Source organism: Cokeromyces recurvatus, assembly GCF_025118155.1.
Source record: "Cokeromyces recurvatus strain NRRL 2243 chromosome Unknown BX663scaffold_17, whole genome shotgun sequence".
In the NCBI taxonomy this organism is placed as follows: Eukaryota; Fungi; Mucoromycota; class Mucoromycetes; order Mucorales; family Mucoraceae; genus Cokeromyces; species Cokeromyces recurvatus.
This window is the reverse complement of record NW_026251403.1, coordinates 182,534-210,000: the sequence shown is the minus strand read 5'-3', so window position 1 is coordinate 210,000 and position 27,467 is coordinate 182,534. Positions and strand designations below refer to the sequence as shown.

General features: G+C 30.0%; 14 protein-coding genes across 14 annotated transcripts in view; 5 read left to right on the top strand and 9 right to left on the bottom strand.

The window, feature by feature from the left end:
* BX663DRAFT_474782 (thioredoxin reductase) overlaps positions 1 to 340 on the bottom strand; it is a 1,396-nt gene extending 1,056 nt beyond the window's left edge. Inside the window, exons 1-2 of the mRNA XM_051524231.1 lie at positions 141 to 340; positions 1 to 48 (exon numbers count right to left, since the gene is read on the bottom strand). The exon at positions 1 to 48 is cut by the window's left edge and continues 1,056 nt beyond it. Coding sequence (XP_051381613.1) covers positions 1 to 48; positions 141 to 189 — 97 coding nt within the window. The 5' untranslated portion in view covers positions 190 to 340. The remainder of the gene's footprint in view (positions 49 to 140) is intronic.
* Positions 341 to 717: 377 nt separating this feature from the next.
* Positions 718 to 2,479, bottom strand: BX663DRAFT_513471 (uncharacterized protein). The gene is made up of 3 exons (XM_051528154.1): positions 1,740 to 2,479; positions 1,541 to 1,609; positions 718 to 1,441 (listed from the first exon to the last, which is right to left on the bottom strand). Exons 1-3 carry the CDS (start codon positions 2,411 to 2,413, stop codon positions 754 to 756), a joined length of 1,431 nt encoding a protein of 476 aa, XP_051381612.1. The 5' UTR covers positions 2,414 to 2,479; the 3' UTR covers positions 718 to 753.
* Positions 2,480 to 2,689: 210 nt separating this feature from the next.
* Positions 2,690 to 3,569, top strand: BX663DRAFT_513469 (transmembrane protein 14C-like protein). The gene is made up of 3 exons (XM_051528153.1): positions 2,690 to 2,814; positions 2,947 to 3,139; positions 3,196 to 3,569. The coding sequence occupies exons 1-3, from the start codon at positions 2,745 to 2,747 to the stop codon at positions 3,233 to 3,235; spliced, it is 303 nt and encodes a 100-aa protein (XP_051381611.1). The 5' UTR covers positions 2,690 to 2,744; the 3' UTR covers positions 3,236 to 3,569.
* Positions 3,179 to 3,749, bottom strand: BX663DRAFT_99457 (uncharacterized protein). The gene is made up of 2 exons (XM_051532374.1): positions 3,566 to 3,749; positions 3,179 to 3,479 (listed from the first exon to the last, which is right to left on the bottom strand). Exons 1-2 carry the CDS (start codon positions 3,664 to 3,666, stop codon positions 3,269 to 3,271), a joined length of 312 nt encoding a protein of 103 aa, XP_051381610.1. The 5' UTR covers positions 3,667 to 3,749; the 3' UTR covers positions 3,179 to 3,268.
* BX663DRAFT_99456 (uncharacterized protein) lies at positions 3,750 to 4,989 on the bottom strand. Its single transcript, XM_051532373.1, has 2 exons — positions 3,920 to 4,989; positions 3,750 to 3,849 (listed from the first exon to the last, which is right to left on the bottom strand). Exons 1-2 carry the CDS (start codon positions 4,755 to 4,757, stop codon positions 3,833 to 3,835), a joined length of 855 nt encoding a protein of 284 aa, XP_051381609.1. The 5' UTR covers positions 4,758 to 4,989; the 3' UTR covers positions 3,750 to 3,832.
* A 2,485-nt stretch (positions 4,990 to 7,474) lies between these two features.
* BX663DRAFT_552980 (uncharacterized protein) lies at positions 7,475 to 8,986 on the top strand (the record flags this gene model as incomplete). The annotated part of the gene is made up of 2 exons (XM_051531410.1): positions 7,475 to 8,586; positions 8,698 to 8,986. 2 exons carry the CDS (start codon positions 7,475 to 7,477, stop codon positions 8,984 to 8,986), a joined length of 1,401 nt encoding a protein of 466 aa, XP_051381608.1.
* Positions 8,987 to 10,055: 1,069 nt separating this feature from the next.
* Positions 10,056 to 11,081, bottom strand: BX663DRAFT_543971 (uncharacterized protein). The gene is made up of 2 exons (XM_051530868.1): positions 10,781 to 11,081; positions 10,056 to 10,712 (listed from the first exon to the last, which is right to left on the bottom strand). Exons 1-2 carry the CDS (start codon positions 11,022 to 11,024, stop codon positions 10,072 to 10,074), a joined length of 885 nt encoding a protein of 294 aa, XP_051381607.1. The 5' UTR covers positions 11,025 to 11,081; the 3' UTR covers positions 10,056 to 10,071.
* Positions 11,082 to 11,762: 681 nt separating this feature from the next.
* On the bottom strand, positions 11,763 to 12,533 carry BX663DRAFT_513461 (uncharacterized protein). Its single transcript, XM_051528152.1, has one exon. The coding sequence runs from the start codon at positions 12,068 to 12,070 to the stop codon at positions 11,819 to 11,821; it is 252 nt and encodes an 83-aa protein (XP_051381606.1). The 5' UTR covers positions 12,071 to 12,533; the 3' UTR covers positions 11,763 to 11,818.
* A 404-nt stretch (positions 12,534 to 12,937) lies between these two features.
* Positions 12,938 to 15,985, bottom strand: BX663DRAFT_543969 (rab-GTPase-TBC domain-containing protein). Its single transcript, XM_051530867.1, has 4 exons — positions 15,635 to 15,985; positions 14,921 to 15,370; positions 14,814 to 14,848; positions 12,938 to 14,733 (listed from the first exon to the last, which is right to left on the bottom strand). The coding sequence occupies exons 1-4, from the start codon at positions 15,881 to 15,883 to the stop codon at positions 12,948 to 12,950; spliced, it is 2,520 nt and encodes an 839-aa protein (XP_051381605.1). The 5' UTR covers positions 15,884 to 15,985; the 3' UTR covers positions 12,938 to 12,947.
* A 667-nt stretch (positions 15,986 to 16,652) lies between these two features.
* On the top strand, positions 16,653 to 17,245 carry BX663DRAFT_513459 (uncharacterized protein). Its single transcript, XM_051528151.1, has one exon. The coding sequence runs from the start codon at positions 16,929 to 16,931 to the stop codon at positions 17,124 to 17,126; it is 198 nt and encodes a 65-aa protein (XP_051381604.1). The 5' UTR covers positions 16,653 to 16,928; the 3' UTR covers positions 17,127 to 17,245.
* Positions 17,246 to 17,475: 230 nt separating this feature from the next.
* Positions 17,476 to 20,677, bottom strand: BX663DRAFT_456470 (velvet factor-domain-containing protein). Its single transcript, XM_051523863.1, has 12 exons — positions 20,303 to 20,677; positions 19,998 to 20,204; positions 19,401 to 19,941; positions 19,175 to 19,316; positions 18,977 to 19,121; positions 18,580 to 18,700; positions 18,339 to 18,482; positions 18,045 to 18,287; positions 17,903 to 17,984; positions 17,813 to 17,828; positions 17,680 to 17,742; positions 17,476 to 17,610 (listed from the first exon to the last, which is right to left on the bottom strand). The coding sequence occupies exons 1-12, from the start codon at positions 20,577 to 20,579 to the stop codon at positions 17,588 to 17,590; spliced, it is 2,004 nt and encodes a 667-aa protein (XP_051381603.1). The 5' UTR covers positions 20,580 to 20,677; the 3' UTR covers positions 17,476 to 17,587.
* A 1,207-nt stretch (positions 20,678 to 21,884) lies between these two features.
* On the top strand, positions 21,885 to 23,195 carry BX663DRAFT_543966 (uncharacterized protein; the record flags this gene model as incomplete). Its single annotated transcript, XM_051530866.1, has 5 exons — positions 21,885 to 21,968; positions 22,237 to 22,280; positions 22,685 to 22,819; positions 22,913 to 22,984; positions 23,041 to 23,195. The coding sequence occupies 5 exons, from the start codon at positions 21,885 to 21,887 to the stop codon at positions 23,087 to 23,089; spliced, it is 384 nt and encodes a 127-aa protein (XP_051381602.1). The 3' UTR covers positions 23,090 to 23,195.
* A 2,070-nt stretch (positions 23,196 to 25,265) lies between these two features.
* BX663DRAFT_513447 (uncharacterized protein) lies at positions 25,266 to 26,784 on the top strand. Its single transcript, XM_051528150.1, has one exon. It carries the CDS (start codon positions 25,357 to 25,359, stop codon positions 26,638 to 26,640), a length of 1,284 nt encoding a protein of 427 aa, XP_051381601.1. The 5' UTR covers positions 25,266 to 25,356; the 3' UTR covers positions 26,641 to 26,784.
* BX663DRAFT_543964 (uncharacterized protein) lies at positions 26,748 to 27,416 on the bottom strand. Its single transcript, XM_051530865.1, has 2 exons — positions 27,282 to 27,416; positions 26,748 to 27,213 (listed from the first exon to the last, which is right to left on the bottom strand). The coding sequence occupies exons 1-2, from the start codon at positions 27,388 to 27,390 to the stop codon at positions 26,780 to 26,782; spliced, it is 543 nt and encodes a 180-aa protein (XP_051381600.1). The 5' UTR covers positions 27,391 to 27,416; the 3' UTR covers positions 26,748 to 26,779.
* Positions 27,417 to 27,467: the final 51 nt, after the last annotated feature.

The window sequence follows — 27,467 nt, the reverse complement described above, 5'->3', positions numbered from 1 at the left end:
AAATAGGTTTCATTTTGGCACGTGCAAGATAGATAGCAGCAGTATGGCCTATTGTACCCCCCCCCAAAAAAAAAAAAAAAAAGAGAGAGAGAGAAAAAAGGTTATTATAAGGTTATCAGTAATGAGAATTTAACTCTTACCAGCAGGACCAGATCCAATAATAGTTACACGATGACGAATAGAAGCCATTTTTTTTTAATCTTCTTTGTTCGTATACAATATTATGATTTAAAGAATGTTTTTATTTGTAATAATATTAAAGTTGGAAGATCCTTTTTATTTTATTTTCCTGTCCTTTTTATATTCATCATCCAAATTACTGTCTTTTTTTTTTTATTGTTTTATTTTTTAATTCCTCCAATAAAAAAAATATTTGTAATATAAATTCAGGGTTTTATTTTATAACGACGAATCAAAATTAGTTTAGTAATAATAGCAGTATTAGTAAAAAATCATGATTACTTAATTTTATAGTGTTATATTATGTAAACAATTTAAACTTCAATTTTATTTGATGAAGATAATACATTATCTTGACAATTAATTTTTTTTTTGATAATTAATATAATTTTTATTAAGGAACATGAGGACATTATACGTATGCATTAAATATACAGAAAAAAAAAAAAAGTATCGAATAAAATTATACATGTGTATTTCTTTTTAGAAGGGAAGGAGGATTATATGAAACAATAATATATATGTATATGAATATACTTTTTTTTTTTTTTTTTTTTTTTTTTTTTTTTTTTTTTACATGATTTTACAATCATCATTAGAACTTCTTGTTTTCTTTTCAGTAGGTAGTTTCTGTTGTGGAGTTTTATCTTGAAGTCTTTGAATGGCACGTTTATCACCATTGTTTGCAGCCTTTTGATACCATTGAAGGGCAAGAGTGGGATTTTTTTCACATCCGATACCTACTTCAGTAAAATAACCCATTGCATATTCTGCCTTTGGCAAACCAGTATCTGCAGCACGTTTTGCCCAACCATAGGCTTGCTCATCTGATTGGGGTAATACATTGGGTGAGCCAACCAGATACCATGCTGTCAGTGCAAAGCATGCTTCCTTATGTCCCTTCTCAGCTGCAATGGTATAATAATGAATAGAAAGTGCAGCATCGGGTTGACAATTTAATTTTCCATATTCATAGCATTCACCCAGCTTGAATGCAGCAGGAGCGTAACCTAATTCAGCAGCTTGATTTAATAACGAAACAGCGTAATTTAAATCAACATAAACAACGTTAGGTACGCCTGTGATATATAACTCAGCAACATCATAGAGTGCCTCTGGATAATCGGCATTAATAGCTTCAATAGATCGATTATACCATTTAACTCCTTCCTTTGCATTCTTTGTCACTCCTAATTCACCATTAAAATAAGCTGTACCTAAACGTCTCATAGCGCCTGGATGACTCAAAGCAGCTGCTTTTCTAGATAATTATAAATATATATATATATTCATATTAACGTCCATAATATATATATATATATACATATGCATATGTATCAACTTTAGTTGTAGTTATTACTTGTAAAATAAAATAGCTTTTGCACCATTTGCACGACAACCTAAACCATGTTCATAACAATTTGCAGCCCTTAAAAAAAAAAAAAAAAAAAAAAAATTACATAAACATATTTAATAATCGCATTTCTTTTAAGAAAAAAAAATTTTTTTTTATCTTATCAATTTTTTTTTTTTAATATCAACATTTTTTTTTTATTTACCTGTTAGAGGCATCAGCATGTAAATGTTTTGAAGCCTGTACATAGAGTGGGAAAGCTTTATCTAATTCAGGTTTCCCCTTTTTATTTAATAAACCAGCTTCATAAAGTTTACCAAGACTATATTGTGCTTCAGCAAAACCTTTCACTGCCAATTGCTTCAATAATTTTTCTGCCTCTATTAAATATCCCTGTCTATTCACATCATCGTTCGGTAGTTGCTTGGCAGCTTCAATTATAAAGTTGGCAAACTCACATTGAATATTAGGATTATTTGTCTTTTTCGCATTCTCTCTGTACATGTTGATCGTTTGTGGGTATGACAAAAGTGAGGCGTCTCTGCCTGGCTTCAAATGGGAATGGTCTAATAACTGTTCTGAGAAAGCTGAGGTAACACTGGTTCTACTACTGTTCATAGCATAATTCATGACCGTATTATGCGGTATCCCTCCTGAGCTACTATGTGTACTAGAAGAAAAGGATGCATTTGGTGTAGAACTAAAGAAATCATGGACTGAACTTGTTGTCGTCGTAGATGAAGTAGCACTATGAGTGGATGAATGGGTTGACATACCTTCCATTTGGTTAGAAGCTTCTTTATTATTTAAAACCATATCATTTGTTGTTCTTTCAATTTCTTCATGATTCATTGTACCTAAGGATGCTACTTCTGACATTTGTTAAATAAATATTGATATATGTATTTACTATCTAAATAAATATATGTATATTTGTATATATATATATATATATATAAAGGAGGGAAAAAGGGAAAAAGGTCCTTGTTCTTTTTTTTTTTCATATAAAATTGACACATTTCTGAATGATGTTTCATATACTAGAACATTATTTGCTCGGATGCTAGAAAACAAATGTGTATCTTTTTCTTTTTAATCTACGTCACGTTTTTACTTATTATTTTGAATAAATGAATATACAAAAATATCTATTTATATTGAAAGGGAGAAAGAGAGATTCATTCCATTTCATCTTATTTCTTTTTTTAAAATGACAGATGTCTTGGGTTATAGTTATAGCTTGACTGTATTTATCGGTGGCCTCATTGGATACATAAAAGGTAAGAGAAAGCAAAACTGTTCACATGTATTATTATTGTTAAAAAAAAATTATTATTATTATCATATCATTATTGGTTTTAAATAAAAATTAATAAAATGACCATGTGTTTTTTTTTTTTACTCTATTATAGCTGGCAGTACAATGTCACTTTTAGCAGGAACTATTTTTGGTAGTCTAAGTGCCTTAGGAGCACGCCAGGTTTCTAGTGACTCAAAAAATGTGATGCTAGCCTTCATGGTGAGTTTTTTCCTTTTCTTTATTATGGGTCTTCGTTTCTATCGAGGACGTAAATGGATGCCAGCAGGACTTGTTACGTTATTAAGGTAAATAAGAAGAAGAGTTATAAATAAATTTTAGTACTAAAGAAGATATGTTACAGTTTTATCATGTTGGCTCGTTATGGTGCGCGTTTATTTTAATAATTATTATTATTTATTATTGAATATAATAATTTATTCTTTTTTGTAATTCACTACACCTTTATCTGTATCAATGATAATTTTATTTCCAGTAGGTGAAGTGATATATATTAAATTAAGATTATTTTCTGGAGATAAATCAAGGATATGACTTGGTGGTAAGAACATTAAAAATTTACGAATTAGCCATGGTTTTCCTTTAAATAATAATGTAACGCGTTCCAATACTTGAGGGGTATTTATCCTATGAAAGAGAGAGAATCATGAATGAATACATCTTTATATATAAAATGCATATCTATTTGTCTTTTGTTTTTTTTTTTTTTTTACTTTTCAGATTTAAATTCTGTCATGATTTCCAAAAAATGGTGATACGTTTGTGGGGATTCTTCATTTTTAATTTGTTCCAAATACCCCACTGCATCTTTCATTTCTATCGGTTTTGCCTGAATTGTTACTTGTTGTTTATGATTGCTTGTTGTAATCGGCGCTTTATTTTCTCCGTTATTATGACTACTACTACTACTACTACTACTATTACTTAATGCACTTAAAATGGTAGTTAATATCTGTTGTTTATCTTTTCCAAATAATTCTTCAAATACTCGAAGTATCTAAACAACCATAAATAGAATTTAGATTTCATATCATCTCTATGGTAACCCTTTTATTTTATTTGCTTACTTACATCCTCTATATTCTTATCTTCTTTTATTTTCATTGCCATATCTTTTATCATTGTTTGCTGTTGTTGCTGTATTTGTTGTTGATATTCACCTCTTAAAACAGTTCTAACCCACATTAATAGATAATGGGGTTTACCATATTTATCAACTAGTTTTGCCCAACCTGTTAAAATCAACGCTCTTTGGAGGTCTTCATTTTGAGCAAATTTAGCAAGAAGAGCACGTCTCCAGGCTGCTACCTTTCTATTGTCGACCCAATCCCTTCTTGCATCCTCCGATAATTGAATTCTTTGACTTAATGCTTTTATGTAACTCGCTGATTGTTGACTAAGGGAATGACCCGAGTCTAAAAACAATTTAGAGTAAATGTCAGGTTGTTGTAAAATGAGTTTAGAAGCCGTAAGATAATGAACCACGGATGCCCAAGCATGATCATCAAGATGTAATAAAACAAGAGGAGTCGTTATTCCTTCTGACGATGGACTCCTATCGTCCTCACCATCGAATTTCATATTACGCATATATTCATCAGAGAGTAAACGACGCCAATGAGGATACTGAGAATAAAGATAATCATAGCTATTATTTGTAATGTCTTGTAAAGGACATTGTTCTCCTCTTAATGTACCTGGTTGTTTATTGTCTGCACCAATATCTAGAACAAAAATAGTGTCCTCTCGGAAATCATGTGCGATGCCTCCAAACGGTTCACAAATGGAATCGGGAATGGGTGAGTTTAATTCTCCTTGTTCTTCTACTTCTTCTTGATCGTCTACTATAAATTGTTTTGCTAAATGGTCTGTAAGTGAAGCTGCAGTAGTAGAATTAGTTGACATTTCTTTTCTTTATATATATATATCTATATATGTATATATAAAAGAGAATAATAATTATGATAATAATAATAATAATAATAATAATAATAATAATAAAAAAAGTAAATTGTATAATAAAATAAGTTTGGTGAGATTTTTTTTTTCCTAGTAGTGGAGTATAAAATTATGAAAGAGGTCAGGAAGAGAGAGGAATTTCTTAAAGATGTAAAAGAAACGAGTCAATGAAGTGATTGTACATGGAAATGCAACTAAGAATAACTCAAAATTGAAGTTTAGTATGTAAATAGAATATGAAGAAAAAGAAAAAGTTGTAGTGTATGTCACTCTTTTTATTAGAAATAAATAAAGGATGTTTATAAGCGTTGTCTTTTTTTTTTTTTCCTTTCTTTTTTTTTAATACTATAAAAGCATAGCATGGCTCAGTTAATATATAATAAGTGGAGAATCTTTGTCATTTAATCAAATCATATAGTGATTCATGAGTAAAGAGAGAAAAAGAATAGACACATGTTATCATTTTATATCCAGTTTGACAGCACGTAGTACAATAGGTAATTAAAATAAAAGTAGATTATTATTATTCTCTTTTACTTTTTTTTTATCAAAAAAAAAAAAAAAAAAAAGAACATTGATTACATAATCATAATCTTGATATATAGACTATGATGATTCTCTGTAGTACTTTATTACGAATAAGGAGTTAAAATAAATTATAAACAGGTTATTATAAATCACAATTTTCATTTCCTCTTACGTTAAACTAAAAGGGGAGGGGGTGAAGGAGAAATAAATAAAGGAGAGAAGATCAGAAAATAATCATTATGTCTCAACACTGTACATATTACGTGATTTATAAAAACTATTTCTTTTTCTTGATCACAACAAAAAAAAATTCGGCGTATAAGACCGTTTATTGATATGTACACCTATATATACAACCTTTGCAGTAGTATTAGCAGAAGAATATTTTATTGGTTTATACTTTGCTCTGTATTTATTAGATCAAAAAAATACCCCTTTTATGTTAAATCGCATAAATCATCTTTTTTTTAATTCTATTTTTAGTTGATATTTTATGCTTTTTTTTTGTGTTATATATACAACAAATAAAAAAAAAAAAAGGTCGTTTCATAATATATTAGAGTAGAAAAGAAAATTCTAAATTATTCAAATGATTTAAAATAATAATAATACTACTGCTGAGTAACTTTTTTTTATTATATCAAAAAAAAAAAAAAACTTGTTCTGATCTAACCATCAATTTATGTACGGTACTTTGTTTTATTGTCCTTTTTTTTTTTTTTTAGTTTAAATAATCAAGTAGCACGATTAAAGAAGATATGCAAAGTGAAATGATCTGGCTAAAATGATCCCGGATAATAATAGCTGCTTGATAACAAGTATGACTTCGGAATGTCGGGGATACCTTAACCTGGGCCAATATAATTTGATCAAGACTATAACAAAAGGATATTACCATCTTTATACAACATAAATAATGAAACAAACATAAAAAAGAGAGAACTGAAACAAATAATAATAATAATAAAAAGACTTTCTAGACAAAGGACAATTTTTAAATGAATAGTAACAATGACTAAAAATATTTTGATCTGTAATCATTTCTTCTAATAAATACAATTAACACAAAAACAGACTATCTTTATACACACACGTTATTTTCTAAACGACATTTGTTGAGTTACGGACCCATAATTATTATTCCCAAAAAAAAAAATCTTTTCCCGAACCAAAAAAAAAAAAAAAAAAAAAAAAAAAAAAAAAAAAAAAGAGAGAGAAAGGTGATGAAAGTAGTTCCGCCTTATTAGTTTATTCTAGAAAGAAAATATTAAAATACGTTATAGCTTTTTTAGTTTTGTTATTTTATTTCATATATAGAATTTCTATTGAACTTTAAAGGAGATCATAATATTATGACACTTGTTTACCTAAAATATATCTGTATGTGTGTATGTATATAAATGATGACTACGTACTACGACTCCGATCTTTTTTTTTTTTTTTTTTTTTTTTTTTTGAGCCATGATATAATCATCATGTTGTGCGTGTGGAAAATGGAAGATATTTAGCCGTAATTTCATAAAATTCCTTTTATATGATTTGTTGATAAACGGCGCTGAACCCTTCTATTAACACCGGGCATGAACTTTTCCGGAATAAGCTGATTTGAAGAAAAGAAGTAGGAGGTGGAAAATAATAAATTAGTATTATTTCCTTGATCTGTTTTATATATCTTCTTTCTATATATTTCATTTCTCTTTCCTTTTTCTTTTTCCTATTCTTTTTCTTTTTCTTTTTCTTTTTTCTTTTTTTGTTATAAAAATTATTCTATATTATCACTAGTAAATACAGATATTAACATTTACTCGCTCTCTTTCTGTTATCTACTATTTCTTTCTTTCTTTCTTTCTAAATAGATATATTATATATTCCTGTAAGTAAATAATATACACGATTCTATTTATTTATTTTCGGGGGGGGAGGAGGAGAGAGGCTTATATCGTATATCTCATGTATATATATCAACACTATTTTTTCTTTTTTTTTATTATTATTATTATTTGAATAAAATAAATTCATTTTATATTCATACAAACATACATACATTTATTTATACATACAGACAGACACACATACACACACACATATATATACATATATTTATACACCGTACAACATATAAAAATATTTATAAAATGGATATCTCAGCTTTAAATGCACCTGCAACGCCACCTTATGATTATCAAAATCATACAAGTCTGCATCATGAAAACAATAATAATAATAATAATAATAATAATACAAGCGATAAAAATCAGAGTTTATTTTTTGATTCCTCTGATCCTATGACGAGTACAACTCTATCAGATAATGAAACTATGGCTAGTCATAGTAGTCGTCGTATTTCACCCATGTCTATGCTATCTCCACCTGAACTTTTACTTGATTCTTCTGAAGAAGATGAAGAAGAAGAAGAAGAAGAAAATGATACAAATTCATCTTCGTTTTCTTCTTTTATACCCAACACCATTCATCATAATAATAAAAGAAAATCTGTACCTCATCGTTCTCCTTCAAATTTAACCGATCATAAAAATATTATTTTTCAACTTGATAAACATTCAACTCCTAAAATTATTGGTGCTGATCATGGTCTTCTTTGGTCTCTTCGTCAACGAGTTTCTATGGCAAGGCAACCTACTACTACAGCAACTGCTACTGCTGCTGCTGCTGCTGCTGCTGCTGCTGCTGCTGTTGCTACTACTACTACTACTACTACTACTACTACTACTACAAAAATTCATAAAAATAGAATCTCCGTGACTCGTCCAGAACGACGCGTGAGAGCGATGCGAATTCAGATACCCCGACCTCACTGGTCCATTACGAAAGAAATGTACGATGATCATCCTCTTGTCCCACCTACTATCTGGTCAAATAAGAGTACTACGAAACCTATCATGTTTGTTCCAACTATTCCTACTGATCACATAACTACTACTACTAAAAATTCTTTTACTCTTAAAAATCATCTTCCATTCTCTAAACTGATTCATACTCATCCTGAACCATCTCAACAACGTAAAAAATCTTCTTCTACCTCAGTAGTAACATCGATTCCACCTCGTAGAAAAACCTCTCATGCTTCTTCAGGTCGTCCCTCTCGTGTCAAGGGCCCTTGCCAAGCTTGTCATGAAACCTCTGATGGTTGTATGCGTAAAGCATTTAACTGGCCTTTTTCTACTAGTACCATTTTTAACGATAAAGGAAAACCATTTGTTTATCTTTGTAACAAATGTGGTCTCAGGTAAAGCATATACATACACACATATATATATATATAAGAGAGAGAGAGAGAGAATTAGTTATAAAAATATATATACACATGAAAATAATGATTTACTTTATAAATATATAGATATAATAAAAGTGGTGGATGTGTTTGTCGCCATTGTCGTTGGGTTCTTTGTAAAGAAGAAAAACGAAAAGCAATGCAATTTATAGATCATATGCGTCGTTCTCGACCTGAGGGTCGAATTGATCCTGACGAAGATATTGAAAATTTTGTATGTTCACCTAAATATTGGAGTTGTGGCCATCCTTGGAAAGTGGGATGGATTTTGCATAGTCAACATGATGAAGATGATGAAGATGTCGATACCTTAGGTGATCATAATTCACCTTCTTTAAGTGAAGCCACTCTTTAAGAATCCCTCTTTTTTTTGGGGAGGAGAGGGAGGGAGATTATTTATTTTATTCTGTCTTTCTTCTTCTCTCTCTCTTTTGAACAAACTTGTTTATATGCCATTCATCATTCATTTTCTTCTTCTTCTCTATCACTATTTCTTTCTCTTTCCTCTCCTCTTTTCCCCCTCCCTCTCACTCCACCCCCTCTTTTATTCTTAATTTACCTTTCTGTACATACTAAAATAAAATACAGTATTTCCATTTCAAAGGATAAAAAAAAAAAATCCTTATAAAAATTTATTTATTATGACAAAACGTGATTGAATATATTTCAAGTCAAGTAATGTAGCCTAACATAAATATTGAATTCAACAAGTATTAAATCTTACTAAAAATCGCTAGAATTGTTTTTTTTTTTAAAAAAAAAAAGAAAAACCTCTTCTTCCTCCCCTTCTTTTCTCCTTATTTTGATCTTACACCTGAAGAAAAAAAAATTGATATGAATCATTTATTTTGCGGATTTTTAAAAATGTAAGCAGCAGTAACCCAAAACGGTCCTTTATACAAATAGACATATACATTTAAGAGAAAAAAGAAAACAGTTGGTAGTCTCTTGTGAATTTCTTTAATAATGTAGAGAAATCTGACATTCCAACAAAATAACAAGAGTGTTCTAAATAATGATATGTGAAAAACTTTTTTTTTTTTTTTTTCGGACAGGCATTATTTTCATAAGAAATTCTCTGTCTGTACAATTTTAATAAAAGAAGAGATTTGTGGTAGTAATTTGATTTGGGCCATACAATGTCCATGAGGAGGAGGAGAAAAATAAATAAATGTAACTCTTTAAATAAATTATATAAAAATATCATCAAGTAATTTCCTGTTAAACACAAACTAGTACTACTGAAACTTGTTAATTCCTTGTTACTAAATATCCTCTTATAGTAATAATAATAATAATAAAAAGCACTCATCTTTTCTTTGCTTTCTTTATTATCATTCAAAAAAAAAAAAAAAAATAAATAAATAAAATAAAATAAAATAAAATAAAATAAAATAAAATAAAATAAAATAAAATAAATTAAAGTGGTGGCAAACTTTATTAGGCGTTAGATATCTTCACTGTAGTGGGACCATCGATACCTTTAACATCAACTATCTTGTTTCCTTTATCATCAGTTGAAATTTCAAAAGTAGCATGATCACTACCCATAATATGGACCTTGACTTTAGAAAACATTTTACTAGAGACTAACCATTGACATTCTCCTGAGCCATCCAGATTAGCACTATATTCTCGCTCAGCATGTTCAAATTCTTCTCTTTTAAACTCTGCTGAACATTCCTTGGTGAGGGGTGGGAACCCATACTTTGTAATGTATTGAACAACGGTACCTGCACAGAGAGCTACCTGTTGTTGAACATTCTTCATGAAAGCAGTAGGGATTGATCCTGCTAAATCAATTTGTGTAATATACGTGATGGCAATACCTGCTTCTGTCTTGATAATCTTCCAACCTGAAATTAAAAGATTAGAACGTACACAATTCGAGACAGGAGGGATAGCTTCGTCCTCTACTGAGGTCATGACAACATAACACTCATCGTCAGACATTTCACGTAAAGATGTAGCGGACATATCACGAGGACTAATAGGCCATGGTGTCTTGACTTTACTCCAAAACAAGGATTCATACTTGTTATACATTTTCTTAATATCAGATGTATCGAATTTTTCGTCCCCTTTTATAGTACATGAATATTTTTATCAATAAATACATATATATATATAAAGAAAGAGAGAAACTTACAGATAGCTCTACAACCAGGTAAAGTAGCAACAGAAGCTACTTGGGCTGCAGTAAATTCATGTCCTTTTAAAAGAGTATCACCACGAACAATCACAAAAGGAGAATCTCCCTCTGACTTGTGATAAAGCTTTACATTATTTTTTTCTTGTATATACTTCCATTCATCAGAGCTTTCTCCTGCAAGTCTCTTTAAACGAGCTAAAGCATTTCTAGCGGTTTCTGCATGAGGGCTTGTAATAGTCATCGATTTATATATGTATATGGATTAAAGGTAAGGAAATAATAATAATAAAAAAAAAAAAAACTGTAAAAGAAAAAAAAGTATTATTTATATATTAACATTTTTATAAATTTTTCATATTCTCATTCTTCTTGAGTAGTAGAAATACACTCTTTATTAAATCACATGCCGCACTCTTTTTTTTTTTTTTCATGGCACACAATCTTAATCGAGTATGGCACAGTTTTTTTTTTTTTTTTTTTTTTTTTTTTTTTTTTTTTGCAAGACAAGTAATATTAATAGAAGTGTGATTTGGATAAGCGAATACTGATATAATAAAGCATTATATGTAAATATTGTATCCGAACAATTCTGCTTGTAATAAGATGTATTTTTATCTTCATTCCCCCTGAGCTGTCGCTGTTACAAAAAAATATAACCAATAATTATTACTGGGGTAAGCAATGCGTTCATATTAATTCTCGGTGAATATTCTAGCTATAACAATAATGCCATTTATTTATATGCTACTGTTATTATTAGCATCCTCTAAGATATTATTGCATAACAATATTCAACGTTACAAATGTATATAAATAATTATGTGATAATCCTATTGAATTCTTATTATTACATAATACAATGTATATAATTTTTTTAGCGCTCGAATATTCTGACAATGACTGTTATTAAGCCTGAATGTACAATGAATATATCATGCTGCAAAGTACAATATACTAGATTTATTTGAATAGACTCTTTCTTATTTAATAAATGACAATTTATTTCTATTAACTTAGTTGTAAAGACGACTACAATCATAACAAAGGTGAATCCCATATCATCTTTAATAAACTCATGAACTGCTGATTTCCCTCAGCCTTCAAGTAGTCAAACTTAGTAGTTAGCTGCTGCAAGGCTTGTTCAATGTTGATTGAAGGATTCTCGTCTAACAAGTCAGTTAGAAAAGCTTGGTGCTCTTTGTGAAGCTTCTTGCGATTGCCTCTAGCTTTTGGCAAGAAAAAATGTATCCGGATCGGTTTTTTTTTTCTTTTTTGTATTGATTCCATCAACGTTGACCAGTGCGTTCATTAATGTTATGCTTTCTAGCTACAGGAGCAATTTTCTTGGAAGCGTTAGTCAACATACGAAGAATAAAATTCATTTTGCCCTATTCAGAATAAACTGTGTATTTCTTTTTTCTTCTTTTTTTTAGATCAGTATTCACGGCAGGCTTCTCTTCGCTCTCTAACGTCTCAACTTTGATATCTAACCGCTGATTCAAACAATATTCCATGGTAACTATTTTCCTCGCTTGTACATCAAGTTCGTCCACCTTCCATTAGTTCAATACCTTCTTCATCTCTTATTGCTCCTTTTCCGTCCTCAAATAATACTCGATTGAAAAATTACCCATTTAAAATGCTAAAACGACAAGCAAAAAAAAAATGCAACAAATCGATCTGAAAATCTTTTTTGTAAACTTGTCATACTAATGATGGGATATAATTTCATGTGAAAATTCGATATACGCCCTTTTCTTTTATAAAATAGGTATATCAAATTTCCTTTCTTCTATCTTCTTATATAACTTAAAGATGTTTTATTTTTGTTCAATATATATCTTATAGATAATAAATCGATTCAAGTAAAAAGAGTCCCTTTCTTTTGAATATGTATATGTATAAATATATATACATATACATATATATGTGTGTATATAGATGTATATTACGTGGGAACTAGAAGTGGTCTATATTAATTTTATTTTATCAAAACTAGGTAACTTTCATATGATAGAATTTCACATGATATACATGTATTTATATAAAATATTTTTTTTTTCTAAAAAAAAAAAATAAAAAAAAAATCAATTATCATATACATATATAGAAAAACCTAGAAAAAGGGTATTTATTATTATTATTATTATTATTATTATTATTGCTATTGCTGAATAATCTGTGGTTCTTCACACATTATCTCATTCTTCACAATAGTTGCAGGTGAACCAAAGGTATTCCATATTCTTGAATACATACTAGAACGCTTACTACTGTTATATGTACTACTGGTTAAAGAAGTAGTTGAAGAAGCATAACTCTCTGTTGATTCACGACGTTCATGTGGGGAAGTAGGTGTGCTCACTCGATTCGCTAACATGGATAAGGAGGCTGTTGAATTACGTTTGTTATTGTTATTCAGAACCGAACTACGACGTACACACAAGGGAGTTGACGAACATTCTAGTTCAGCCAATCTCACCTTAGCCTCGGCTAAATACTTTTCTAACTCTCGACATCGCAATTCACTTTCAACATATTTGGATTTATATTCATCTCCATTTTCAATTAAAGGTGTTTTACCTAGTTGCATCGTGTGGCGTCGATGGTCGGTCCTTTTTGGTGACCCAAATAAGATGGCATGGGCGGCAAAGACCTCCTCTGAGAAGGACCCCCTTGGCATAAAGAAATTCTCTTTCTCCTCTTGTAATACCTTCATTTGCCCTTCAAGGCCCTCTAGTTCTTTCGCCAATGCCATCTTCTCAAGTTGAAGCTCAGCTGCTGTCCTCTTAGCTACCATGGCCGTCGCTAATACCTCCTCTTGATCAGCATAGATTTGATCCCGCTCTGTTTGAACATCTTCGAGTTCACTTTCAAGATACATGATCTTTTGGGTAAGGGAGGTATGGGACTCCTGTAAGGATTGTAATTGTTGGGTCATATCTTGACAATGTCGATAGAGGGATTCATATCGTTGTTGAATTTCAAAGTGATCGAGCTTAACCGCTACAAGTTCTGAGGTCACATTTTGCAATGCAGCATCAAGTCTTTGCTTATTAGTGATCTTTTCTTCTTCATCATCATCTTCTTCTTCTTCAGACGATTCTATGACTTTTTGTTGTTGTTGTTTCTCAAGATTAAAATTAGGTGCAAGAGCACCTGCAATAAGTGCCCCAAATTCGCCTGCTTCTCGTAATGAAGCCACAAGTTTACTATACTGACGACTGGATTTACCTACTACTAATTTTTCTTTTTCTTCTTTTCCTTGCTCTTCCTCTTCTTTTTCTTTATGTATCATATGACTCGGGGCTGGTGATGATAAGTGAATATTAGTAGTACTAGTAGCATTAGCTAACTTGACCTTATATTTCTTAACTCGTTTCTCAAGTATAGCAATACGTTTAGCAAGCTTGACTTGAATGGCTTCATAATCCATTATTTCATGCATCTTCATTCTCTTATTTTCTTCAGCAAGGATTGCATTCTCTTTACGTAATTGTGCAATAATCCATGTAGCTTCTTCTTCTTCTTCTACTTCTTCTTCCTCAGATGACGATGGTTCAAGTAGAACCTTGTTCAAATCTTGTATGAATGTATCATCTCCTCCATCATCTGAATAGACGTATGTATAGAGTTGACCTGAAGTCGTAAGGAGAGAGAGGGGATCGGCTTGTGACATGAGATAGTTTTCTGCCTTTTGTAAGAGTACAAGAGCAGCTCGAAGGACGGTTTCCTTTGCTCCTTCTAAAAGGATGATATCGTAGAGACGTATGGCAACCGGTAAAGGGACCTGTTCCATGAAGAGTGTAAGGAACCATGTCTCTGCATACATGGTAGTATCAATATTCAAATTATTTAGATAAGCTTCAAGATGAGGCATATTTTTTGAAAATAAAGTTTGAAATTCCTGGAAACTCTTTTTGTCTTGTATATTATTTATTTCAAATAACCTATGTGTGTCTCTTTAGTTTACTCTCTCTTATATATATAAATATATGTATATATATATTATGCCTATTTCTTTATTCACCTGACAAGTAGACTAAATGTTTCGTTTTCTGGTAACTATCATTAAATAATATAGTTAAATAATATATATATATATATATATATGTATTTATTTATTTATAAACTTACATTCATTAAAAGAGGAGCCACTAAATACGACATACCCTGATAATAACCTACATGTGGTTGATAAACACTATAAGCCTTTAAAACCCGAATGATAGATTCCTGAATCTCAACAGTCAAGTCATTTCGTTGTCTTGTGTCCCTTTCAATAGTATCAGCATAAGGACTTGTTCCTTTCAAAAGATCCTGATAGAGATCTATCGTTTGATGAGATGATATTTGGACAAGTCCTTTCCAAACAAGACCTCTTACTGTCCTTGGAATACCACCTGTCATTTGTCTCTTTAATATCTCCTTTCGTGCATTCAACGTGGAGATGTCTTGAATCAACTCTGTCCATCCTTCTTCATTCACAATAGGTGTAACTTTAGACTCGTCTTCTTCTTCTTTTGTTTTCTTTAATAATAACTTTTGTTGCCTTTCAAGGTTTCTCATAATAAGTTTGTCCGAAATCTGTTTAAGAAAAAAAAGAAAGAAAGAAAGAAAGAAAGAGAATAAAGGAGAGGAGAGAGAGAAATGGAAAGAAAGAAAAAAAATGGTATTAGTTATAGATAAAGAATATATAAGGAGGAAGGGAAAATAAACGCACATCTATTAAAAGATTTCCCTCACCAATTTTTTTTTTTTTTTTGAGTTGTTATATTTATATATAAAAGGAGGAAGGAAGAAAAGGGGAGTTCCGAAGAAAGAGAGAGAGAGAGAGAGAAAAAAACTTACTTGAAGTATGGAATGTTTATTTTCAAAAGGCTTTTGAATTTGAAGAGATGTATTTTTACGCCGTTTAGCTAGATTTAAAGAAGTTGGTTTTTCCAGTTCCATTTGAATATCATCTGTTGATTTGGAAGGTGTTGTTGGACATAAAACTGTCGTACGTGTTTGCATCTCTAATTTTTGAGATGTCAATAATAAACATGGTTTTTGAGTTGTAGCTATTGAATCCATATTACTTTCTATAACAGTTGCCATTTCAAATTTTGTTCGACTTTAAAAAGAAAAGAAAAAAAAAAGAGAGAGAGAAATAAATTTTGTTTTAATATATTTTATTATTAAACTTTTGTTACACTGTCGTAATACAAGAGAGAAAACGAGGCAAAAAAAAAAAGAAAGAAAAAAAAAAGAAACTGAAGTTTTATATTATGTATAGATGCATGTCTAAATTATAACATGAAGCAATAAACTATGCTTTCAAATCAGATGATACAATGTTCTCCCTTCTCTTCTCTTCCTTTCCTTTCCCCTTGACTTTTATTATGTACTGAATTATAAAAGGAGAACGGATTATATAATGATAAACTATTAGAACAGCCTACAACAAATATATAAAAGCACAGTAAATGATCTCCAACATTACAGACTTTCTATAATACATTACATTTCTATTTACACATTTTACAAAATGTAGCTTACATGTATATTATTAAATAAACTAAATTCATTGAAAGCTATTCTTGTAATAAATAATTGAAATAGAGATTCTTTTTAAATTATTATTTTCACCTTTATCTTTTCTTAATAATGTCATTCAATGTAGGACAATGAGGCCCAAAAAAGCCTTTTATTTTCTCGGGTGATTCACCGTTGCTTCTACATAGTGTAACAAAACGTGAACTAATCAAAATTATACATGTAGAAAAAGAAAAAGATTACGATAGACCTAGAAATAAGAAATTTGTATATTTATATGTCACATCCCTTCTTTCTCTCTCTTTCTCTCTCTCTCTCTTTTTTTTTTTTTTTTTTTTTTTTTCTTTGTTGTAGTTGTCGATACCCTTATTTTCTCCTTGATGTCTAGAAGCTATTAAATCTGTCAGTTAATTATGAAATTCTCATTCATACCTTATACATTTATATACATACTCACGAAGGAAGATGCATTAATAAAGGATACAAGTATATATATATGTATCTATACTACCTTACAGCACATCCAAGATCAGTCAGATACCATGACTTTCTTTTCAGGATAAATAAATAAATACTCTTCCTTTAATTAAGAAATACACACATACATATGTATATGTACTTTTACTTGATGCATGAAGATAATTACTGTTCAAATAAATATAAGATGTATCTCTATTTATTTGATGACATAATACATATTATGCCTCTTATATGTATGCGTGTGTGTGTCTTTAAAATATCATATACAAATATAAATATACATATTTGCTTGTGTACTGAACAAGGAAAACAGAGAAAGGGTTAAGTTTAGTAGTAAGAGAGAGAGAGAAAGAGAGAGAGAAAAAAAGGGGAGAGAGAGAGAGAGAAGGAGAAGGAATAGGAGTAGGAAGGGGAGAGTCCACTCTCTTTTTTTTTTTTTTTTTTCATCTTTTGCTGCATTAACCTTGTGAAATTGCATTAGTTTCATTTTAGTTTATGAATAAACTCTTTTCTTATTTTCTCCCTTTCAGAGTATTAATAATTATGCTCGATCTTTATGACTTTTTTTTTCTTTTCTATTGTTTACAACACTTGTTATATTTCTCCTCATTTTTAATTCTACACTGTATATACTAATCCACAAATATACATTTCTATATGTATTTATATATTTTACTGATAGATAGAATAAAGGGATACAGGGAAAATGGGCGTAGATATGGTAATGAACATATTGCTAATATTATATACTATCTTTTGTCTAACTATTCAAAAAAATAATACACTTTATTCTGTCTTTCTTGCACGAACTAAAAAAGAGAGAGAATAAGATTATATATAAAGATACGTCAAGCATCCATTTTTTTTATATTACTTACCATCATTACGAATAGGAATCTTTAGACCTTGTTTTGCAAAAGTTTTAGATAATTCAGTAGATTCTAAAAAATAAAATAAGAAATAAATAAATAAATAAATACAATTTCTAGTATACAAGCATGTATTTATTACCTGTCATTCCCGGGAACTAGCAAAAAAATAAATAAAAATATTACAATAAAGTTCATGTATAAAAATATATTTTTTATTTAGTATACAAACCTTCTTTGCCGAATAGACTGTAAATGGATCAGAGAATACCTGAGCTACAATTTTCGATTTTGCATTCTCTTGAAAATCAGAGCTAAAAAAAAAAAATTAAAAATTAAGATAAATGTATAAAAATAGAAAAATTCAAATTTACTTGACTAGTTTCATTAAACTGAAACGCAATGTGTAACGGCCTTCCGTACGAATACTCAAGTCAGGAAAAGCAAAATAAAGTCCTTGTTCACCCTGTGGATTTTTTAATAGACTTGGTGAACTAACAAGTGAACCCATCAAGACTCTCGTACACTTTGGTGGATTCGAAATGATATTACGTTCTTCTGAACGATCATCCGACCATAGAGTGACATGAAGTACGAAAAAGGGTATTTGAAGAGTTCTAAAGTATAGACTTAGATACTATTTATGACATGTGTGTAAGCATACATACTGTACATCCACAGGCATATCTTGTCCTTCCTGTCTAACAATTAATTGAACAATAGGTGGTGGATCGATAGGTCTTCTATCTTTTTCACCAAATCCACACATACGAGCATGAAGTGGTTGCTGACAAACGATAAGTTCATAAGTTCTATTATTACATTAACTTTGTTTAATTTTATTTTATTTTATTTTTTTTTTTTAATTGAAGGAAAATAAAATAAAATAAAAAAAGTTTAATCTTTTACCTCTTTTCACGTTCATCATAACCAATTGAACTGAATTTTGTATTGGTATAATTTGTTGTTTTATTATTGTCTTGAACGAAATGTGGGAATCTATCTGAATGCATTGATTGCTGATAAGAATCTGTCATGTAATGAGTATTATAATTCGATTGATCTTGGTTCATGATGGTTTTATAATCGTATATAAAAATATATATGTATTTTTTTTAAAGAAAAAAAAAACGAAGAAAAGGGAAGGGAATAGAAATAAGACTGAAATTTTAATATTTTACATAATTATTCAAACTCTGTGTCTTAAAAAAAAAAAAAGGAGAGTCATACATATTGTTTTAAGGAAGGACCAAAGAGTAATTATGCGTTTATTTATTTCATTCTAGTTTACCAATTAATCCTTTACCCCAATTCTGAATTACTCTTGAACACTGTTGTCTAATATGTGCCGACTTTTTTGTTTCCCATAAATTTAATGCATCCAGTTGTCTTCCTTGAAAAACACATTGTTCCCAATAAAATTTTGCATATAATCTTTTTTCAATTACCTTCTACACATATACAAAGTAAGTAATTTATGTTTTTATGTTTTATGGAAATTTACGTCTAAATAGGATATCGCAGTCATTTGTTCATGCTCTGGCTTTTGAATTGCAAAATCGTTAGGTAGAACGAAGAAATTATTTCCTGCAAAATAACTGGGAAGAAGACATGCTGATTTTTTGTATACAAATCGTTCAGAGCACCTAAAAAAAAAGGATCCCGGAAAGAAAGATATTTAACTATATAGAATACATACATACATGCATACACATTCTTCTCTATATTACCATGATTGAGTATCTTTACTTTGAATTACAATAGGTTCATAATCCATTCTATATTGAGTTACTTTATAGATATCTTGAGCTTCTTTCCATTTTTCAATTTCTGTAGGTCCATCATTTAATTCAAAGTGAGTGTAATGCAAAGCGATATTATTATCTGCTAATAGTTCGTTTTTAATTGTTGGTGGTATCTTACTATCATTCATCATTTTAAATAAAGGTATTACAAGCATATCGCCTTGACTTAATAAATGGGTATATTCCTTTTTGTTTTGTATCCAGTTTTGATGAAAGTCAGAATTCAAAAAGACATTTGTAGGTATCTCAGCTATATAACGTGTTCTAGCGTAGATGCGTGCTAAATTTCTTTCTACATTAAGAGGCACTATGATTGAAGCTCCTTTTTCGATTCTCTCTGGTGTTTCAATTAAATGAATATCAACATGACGAAATAACTCAGGCTTAGTCTTGTACTCATATTCCATTTTGCTTTTTATTGTCTCTTTTTCATTTGTCGATACGTGTAAAGTGGCAGAAATGGGACCTTCATATCTAAAGTGAGACCTTTTTTTCGATTTTTTTTATTTTTTTGTGTTATACCTTCCCAATTATTGGCTAATTCAGCTAAATCTCTCCATGTATTAGGCGTAACTGTAGTATAGAAAGTGACATCCATCGGATTAGGTACTTGATTTGCTTTTAACCAATATGGTTCAATATTTGTAAGTGCATTATAATGACCTTGTGAAAACATTTTTGACATTTTTAGTCCATGTGACATGTTACTGATTAAAGAATAAGGTTCATCTAGTGAATGACGAATGAATTATTTGTATACGTTTGATTTTTTTTTTGTTAAAATACATATACATATATGTATATGTGTATATTTCTTTTTCTTTTACCAGAATCATAGGTACGTTGGTATTGCCATTTTGTTTCTGCTGATAATAACCAAGACAAAAAATGAGCTGAAGTCAAAAAGATTGAAAATAAGACATAAAAAATAATGAACAATCTAAACCAAAATGATTCCAAGACAACATATTTTAAACCCTTCTTTGGCTGTGGTTGAGAAGTAGGAATTACAGTAGAAACTTTACTGGTCAATAGTTGATCAAACCAACTGTTTATTTGATTTATCCTTTTTTCATAATCTTTCTTTGTCTTTAATGATTCCATCTAATTTAAATTAAAATGTTGAAGAAAGAAAGGAAAAACAAAAAAAAAAAGGACAAGTAAAGCCCCTTCTTCTTTCCCCTGCCCCTTGGTACAGAATGATGCTTATAGTTGATGTAGCACTAATATACTTGCTAATCTACTATAGCGCTATTTAAATAATATTAGCACATAATGTAATACGCTTATTTAAGGCACAAATTATCGAATATATCAAAATTGTTCTAGTCAAATTAGCAATCAAAAGAAAGGTTATTAATAAGAAAAAACCTCTTTAAAATGAAGAGTAAAAAAGAAAGAGCCCTTTTAGGATAAAAGATAAAACATTAAAAAGAAAGAAAGAAAATATCAGGATGAGGATTTGGATAGCTAGTTAATTAGGAATAAACTTGGACTAGGGAGAGAAGGAAGAGTGAAATTGGAAGCTAATATGGAACATATAAAAGGCTAACATACAAACCATGAAGTAGTTGAAATTATAGCAGAAAGTGTGTGTGTGTGTGTGTGTGTGTGTGTGTGTGTTTTTGATAGAAGCTTATTGAGGAAAAAGGAACCATTTGTGACATATGTAGACAATATATTGAAAAAGTTCTGTTAAATAGTTATTACTATAACTTTTTTTTTAAGTTCAAAAATAAGTCTCTATTATATACCAATTATAGTAATTCTTGTTAATCATGATATTCAACTCTTGTGCAATTGCTTAGACACATCTTAACTAAACATCTTTGAAAGGTCTAAGGAATTCTTTTCTCATACGCGAGTCTACAAAATTAGAATAAGCGACAATCCCCTCTTTATTCTTCTATTGGAATAAGTATTGGTACAGGAGATCAAGTTTAGAAATTTAAGATTGTAATCCTTACCTCTCTCAAGTTTTGACTCCTAATAACTCTGTAGTGTGAAAGAAAGAGGGATGATAGTCTTTCTTTGTACATCATCTTTCTAAACAATATAATACATACACAGAATGAAGTGAGATTTTCTTCTGTTCAAGAATAAAAATGGCATACATCTGATGCATACGATGATTATGTATACACTACGAAACAATTTAGTATTATACAGATCCTAGCAAGCTGCTTTAAATGTATTCTATGCCTATTTTAGGGCGAAGTAAGCAGATGGGTAATTAACTTTAAAATGATTGTTATTAAACTACTTTTAGTAATATCAATTAATATAAAAGTCTGAGATAGATAGAGCCAGAGCCAGATTCTCATTGAATACGGAAAGGAAAATAATAAATACTTTATTAGTTTTACTCTTTCCCATAAGGCGATCAAAATTATGTAATCAAACAGAAGAATGAGAATCAAGTGTGATGATCAAACCAATTTGGAGATGAAATTAAAAAGCCGCAATCATATACTTTTCAAACTCAAGTGTCAAGTAAATAAAAAAGGCCGCTTACTTTTTTTTTTTCCTTCAAAATTGTCAAACAGAGTAATAAAACCTGAAGTTCGGAAATCTGTTTTTTTTTTTGGAGAAATGAGTTACTGTTGTATTACTATATGATCGAAGTAGAATTAATAGGACAAGTATTACTATAATTTATACTGTCATTATGACAGCTTGAGTTAAATTAAAGTGCAAAATAGATATAAGTTGATTGGTTGCTATCCAATAATATATAGCATATCCATATTATGCGGTATAGAGTATTGACAGTTACCAAGACTACACATTAGAAATAAGTTTTAAGTAAGAATACTGTGTTATTATTCGCTTGTGTAGTTTCAGGAACACTTAAGACTTCATGAATCATCTTTTTTTTTGTTTTTTTCCGAACAACTACTACTACAGTTAGCAAAATTTAGATCATCATCACAACTGAATTTGGGTATATAAAATACAATAAAATTTATTAACATGTATCCTAGTGAATTTATATCTAAATATGATTTACAAATCATGCTTACTATACTTTCTAGGAGTTTTGGTTTTACTAGGTAGTAACGTTATAAATAGCTTACACCACTTTACTATTTAAGATAGCTGTTAATCTGAAACAGAAAATTTTTTTTTAGCATTGTTCAGTTTTATTACTTACTATCTCTGTCTTTCTCTTCTTTTTTTTCTCTTTCTTAATTTACACTTTACATTAGGATAATGTCATATCCACAAAATCCATCTCAACAACAATATTATCCTCCTCCTCCACCACCACCTAATGGCTACTATCAACAGCCTCAACAGGGATATTATCCTCCACAACAGCCTAACGGTTATTACCAGCCTCAGTAAGTTTTATTTTTATTTTATTTTATTTTATTTTTGAAAAAGGATGAATGGATCGATTATTTAATACATATTTTATTAAAATGTATAACCAGGCCACCACCACAAACAGTAATTGTTCAACAACCAAATCAACAACAATCTGGAGATGACTGTTGTTGCGCCTGGTAAAATCTAATTAAACATTTATTATGTGTGTATATATTATTAACATTTATCATAGTTTATCTGGTTTACTTTGTTGCTGCTTAATGGAAGATTTGATGAGTTAATCACACCTTCTCTCTTCTTTTTTGGATTTACGTTATATAATACATAATAAGAATACTTTTTTAGATACATACACTTAATAAAGAAAAAAAAGATTGTTTACTAATACATTATAACCTTTTAACTTGATTTCGCAATTTAAAACAGAGACTACGCAAAGAATTTGAACAGGTGTTAAAAATCGTATTCTTTTTTTTTTTTATGTAAATAACTAAGGATTATTATTACTTTAAAGGATCATAAAGATTAACAGTAAGTATTATCTTCTTTAAACTATATCCTTAGGTTGTTCATAGTCTTGTGTTTCTCTAAATTTGAAAACTTACATTCAGGGCATAAGCTCGATGTTTTGAATTTATTCAATAATAAAAAGTCTTTTAAAACCTGCCCTCCCCTTCCCTTTGCCAAGTCTTCGTCTCACTCCTTTGCCGGCAATTGTCACCATGAGACTTTAAAATCCTATAGTAGTAGACTCATCATCTAAAATTCGCATAGTATTGTCTCCAAAGCTTTCCTTTAAAATTCCCAGCTAAACATTCATCTGATTTCTGTTAATATATTCTATTTTGGAGACTCATCTTTTAGAATATCAATAATAACAGTTTGCTTGATTCTTTTTTTAAATTACCTTGTATTCTTTCTTAAAGATTACTTCAGATGTATCCAAACACTCAATAATTTCCTTAACAGTGCTATCTAGTCTTTACTTTTCATTTTCTGTAAATTTAAAACAACTCCTTTTTTTTTGTTCTGGAGGGCATTTTCAAATTATCGGCAAGAAATTTGGAACTGCTTTTGTTTCGAAAAAAAAAATGCAGTAACAGCATCGACATAAGCAATTCTTGTCTTCATTTTTACTTGTCTCAGTTTCTACAGGGCCCTCCTGCTGTTAATTTCCCATCATATTCTTCCAGGAGCATATTACCTTCATTGTAGTAGTAACCCTTCAAAGCTTTAGAAAAACGAGTCTTCATTTTGCTATATATACATGTATACATCTATTAGATTTTTACTGTCAAAATGGGCATTGTACAATGATTATTTCCAAGAATTTATACTATGTGATGTTTTTTTGAATTTGCTAAAGCTTTCGAAATTACTCCAACTTGGTTTCTTTTGCTCGCTGTTTTCTTTGAATACCAAGAATAAGGAATATTTAGATTTTGCTGCCTGCAAGAAGGATACAAATTTATCTACTAGTAACTTATTTGTATTACTTATTCGACAGCCCTACTATTTTTTTTTTGAAAATATAGCAATAAAGTCAATTAAAAAGGAATAAAATAATACTGTAGTAAGTCTAACTTTACAGGAATAATAATAAATACCTAATTAATTTTGGGGGTGTATAAAAAGAAATATTAATCTTGGAAGATTATAGAAATTATAACATAACATATAAATGTATGCTGATCTATTTAGTAATAACAAATCGTTATATATGCAACTTTTGCTCCTCTTAAAATTGACTTTTTAGTAGCACGTTTGAATTTTTACTATTTCATATATCATAAATATTCCGCTCAGGGTCTGTTCTGAATTCTTCCCGCAAGCAGACTTGATTTCGTTCTCAAAAAAAAGGCTTAATTTTTAGATAGTAGTATAAAAATTATGCTTTTCAGATATTCATAAGTAGTATAACTATTATTATCTTACACTACTGCATCAGCTAAAGAGTTTCTCTTCTATTAGTTTCTTAGATATATGCAATTATTCTACCCTTGAAGTTTTTTTTTTTTTTTTTTTTTTTTTTTTTTTTTTTTTTTTTTTTTTTTTTTTTTTTGTTTCCCTCAGAATCTAAGCCAATTAGAACAAGCTATATATCCCCTTTTTACTCCGTTAAACAAATCAAATTTTTTGATATTAAATTCATTTCCTCCTTCAGTAATATATTATATAATTTTATCACCACATGTCTTTAAAAATATGCTATGAATATTGCTCATGCCTATAATATATATGTATGTATAAAGAATGCTGTTTGTTGGCAATGCAAGTCTGTTGTTTAGGTTTCAGAAATTCGCTTAAAAAATTTGTTATTTTGAATGTTATGTTAGAGTCCGTCCATTTGGGAAACAATTGTAGAAAATCAAAGGATAGAAGAAATAACACGTGACACAAACTAGATAGATGGATATTAGAAAATTAAAAAATATGGTTTCCTCCCCCCCTTTTTTTTTTTAATTGTATCGGTAATTTCAGCATAGGATACACAAAATAGATGTACCTGTGTATTTAATACTTTATATCCCTTTTAACATTCAAATAAATGGGGGTTTTACGAACTAGAAACTGGGTAAGCTTAATCACATTAGTTCTTGTTACGATTTATTTGATTTGTTCTTGGACTGCAGCTTCATCATCATCATCATCATCATCATCATCAAAAGATGTCTTGATAAACCAACAAAATATTCCAAATGATCGTCTAACATCGAGTCGATTAAAAATACTTTTATCAGCATTGGCACATATTCGTCTTGGCTATGTCGCTAATAGAACACCCTATTATTCTATTCCGCCTCTATTAATAGTATATAGTTGTAAAAGAAATCAAACATGTGGATCGTTCGATAAACGCATGTTAGATGTCGTTAATAGTTATTACTTTTCCATGTTACAGCAAGGATCAGCATTTGCATATGACATGACATGGCCAGTTAAATGGGAATGGTATTTTGAATCATCGCCTTCTTACATGGCTATGAATTCAGATCAAGCAAAATATTACATTGAAAAAATTGAATCAAGCCATCAACTATTACAAGAGAATACCTTGACACAACTTGAACTCCAACAACGATCCTTTCTCGAAGACTACAAACGTAATCAGGTATCCATTGTCAACGTGAGACAGTGGCAGGGTGATTGGATCCATCTTGCTCAAAACCCATCCATGAAGCCGCTTCGAGACAAATATCGACTGAATCATCTTCAACAAAAATCAGATTGGTTTTGGCTTGCAAGTCGAATACTCTTTAGTAGGCCTACTGAGAGATTTGCAAAGTTATTAGAGCCTTATCGTGATTTATTAGGGGAAAGAGTAGATATGTCGATCAAGGATATACCTGCATTAGACAACTATGGACAAGTAATACGAACATCTTTAACTCACAAAAGGGGCTGGTTTCGTATTGGACTTCGTGTTAATGAAAAAAAACATGTCACTTGCCTTGTCAATCATATCATTCACATATGTCGAAAGCGACAGCACTGCCATATCTTTATCTCTGCTGATAGTAGGGATCAATTAAACCTTCTACGCGCTCACTTCCGTCGTTCTTCCACGGTAGCTGTTCATGTTATAGCTGAAGGCTATGAATTTATTAATTTGGATCATTTATCAGTAGATCAAAATGAAGATCAAACTCGACTTGTTAAAAAATTTGCTCGACCCTTTATGGATTGGACTATTTTATCTCGACTGGATTATTTAGTGGGATTTGAAAATGATCAATTCTTAAAGACAGCTGCATGGGCTTCTCAGGTTCATACAGATGTGATTAGTAGCTCCTTTAATCATTGTAAAATAGCACCAATGACTGATTGGTAACCTTTATTATTATACTACAACTTATAATCTGTTAATAATAAAGACCTATTTATTGTAAATAAATAGAAAAAGAAAAAAAAGAAAAAGAAAAAGAAAAGAGAGAGAGGGAAGGAAGGAAGGGAAGAAGATAATAAAGAGATTATGTAGCATTAAGGAAGAATTGGTCTAAACGGTAATAATAACGAGACTGACAACGACGAAGACTGGAAGAATGGTTGCTGGTTATTACAGCAGTGTTATCGCATTTTAGCATTTGAGATAGAAGGGAGATAGGTTTTGATAATAAATTGTTGCCTCTTTCGTTTTGCTCAAATTCGTGATGAATATAAAACTTTTTATTCTTCTTCTTTTGTTGTTGTTGTACAAGAAGATCTTTATGAACAGCAGGCATATAACGAGTTTTGGTGTTGTCAATAATAATCGACACGTTTTGCTTCTTTACTAAAAGATTAATATCATCCATGATTTTTGGCACATTTGTCTTTTGTAAAATAAACTGTCTATACCATAATCGCCATGAAAAGTTCTCCAGTCTAAATCCATCAGTTAGATTGCTTTTATATTTTGTGAATACTATTTAAAAGAAAAAGACGCTTAATATACTTTATTACTACTTTTAGTCTTTTTTTTTTATTTTATACCTATCCATAAGCTTATTAATTGATTTATACTGCTATATGATTTGTATTCAGTCAACTTGGACGTCATTATTCTTGGTAAATAAGTATAATCCAAATCAATGTAATCCATTATTATTCAAGAGAAAATAATAAAATAAAATTTAAGAAGAAAATGATATTGAAATTCAGAAAAAGTCTTTTTTTTTT

Bases quoted from the DNA above. Each gene is read 5' to 3' on its own strand.
- BX663DRAFT_99457 (XM_051532374.1), bottom strand. From the start codon at position 3,666: ATGAAAGATGCAGTGGGGTATTTGGAACAAATTAAAAATGAAGAATCC. The intron at 3,480-3,565 runs GTAAAAAAAAAA...TCTCTTTCATAG, and splicing joins ACAGAATTTAAATCTGAAAA to GATAAATACCCCTCAAGTAT.
- BX663DRAFT_456470 (XM_051523863.1), bottom strand. From the start codon at position 20,579: ATGGAATCATTAAAGACAAAGAAAGATTATGAAAAAAGGATAAATCAA. The intron at 19,317-19,400 runs GTAATATAGAGA...CTTTTTTTTTAG, and splicing joins AGTAAAGATACTCAATCATG to GTGCTCTGAACGATTTGTAT. The intron at 19,122-19,174 runs GTAAATTTCCAT...GTATATGTGTAG, and splicing joins CTGCGATATCCTATTTAGAC to AAGGTAATTGAAAAAAGATT.
- BX663DRAFT_99456 (XM_051532373.1), bottom strand. From the start codon at position 4,757: ATGTCAACTAATTCTACTACTGCAGCTTCACTTACAGACCATTTAGCA.
- BX663DRAFT_513447 (XM_051528150.1), top strand. From the start codon at position 25,357: ATGGGGGTTTTACGAACTAGAAACTGGGTAAGCTTAATCACATTAGTT.
- BX663DRAFT_513469 (XM_051528153.1), top strand. From the start codon at position 2,745: ATGACAGATGTCTTGGGTTATAGTTATAGCTTGACTGTATTTATCGGT. The intron at 2,815-2,946 runs GTAAGAGAAAGC...ACTCTATTATAG, and splicing joins CCTCATTGGATACATAAAAG to CTGGCAGTACAATGTCACTT. The intron at 3,140-3,195 runs GTAAATAAGAAG...GATATGTTACAG, and splicing joins GGACTTGTTACGTTATTAAG to TTTTATCATGTTGGCTCGTT.
- BX663DRAFT_513459 (XM_051528151.1), top strand. From the start codon at position 16,929: ATGTATATGTACTTTTACTTGATGCATGAAGATAATTACTGTTCAAAT.
- BX663DRAFT_543969 (XM_051530867.1), bottom strand. From the start codon at position 15,883: ATGGCAACTGTTATAGAAAGTAATATGGATTCAATAGCTACAACTCAA. The intron at 15,371-15,634 runs GTAAGTTTTTTT...TTTCTTAAACAG, and splicing joins ATAAACATTCCATACTTCAA to ATTTCGGACAAACTTATTAT. The intron at 14,734-14,813 runs GTGAATAAAGAA...AGACACACATAG, and splicing joins ACATTTAGTCTACTTGTCAG to GTTATTTGAAATAAATAATA.
- BX663DRAFT_543964 (XM_051530865.1), bottom strand. From the start codon at position 27,390: ATGGATTACATTGATTTGGATTATACTTATTTACCAAGAATAATGACG. The intron at 27,214-27,281 runs GTATAAAATAAA...TCTTTTAAATAG, and splicing joins ATTAATAAGCTTATGGATAG to TATTCACAAAATATAAAAGC.
- BX663DRAFT_543971 (XM_051530868.1), bottom strand. From the start codon at position 11,024: ATGACTATTACAAGCCCTCATGCAGAAACCGCTAGAAATGCTTTAGCT. The intron at 10,713-10,780 runs GTAAGTTTCTCT...GTACTATAAAAG, and splicing joins ACCTGGTTGTAGAGCTATCT to GGGACGAAAAATTCGATACA.
- BX663DRAFT_513471 (XM_051528154.1), bottom strand. From the start codon at position 2,413: ATGTCAGAAGTAGCATCCTTAGGTACAATGAATCATGAAGAAATTGAA. The intron at 1,610-1,739 runs GTAAATAAAAAA...TTTTTTTTTAAG, and splicing joins CATGCTGATGCCTCTAACAG to GGCTGCAAATTGTTATGAAC. The intron at 1,442-1,540 runs GTAATAACTACA...ATAATTATCTAG, and splicing joins AAAGCTATTTTATTTTACAA to AAAAGCAGCTGCTTTGAGTC.
- BX663DRAFT_513461 (XM_051528152.1), bottom strand. From the start codon at position 12,070: ATGGAATCAATACAAAAAAGAAAAAAAAAACCGATCCGGATACATTTT.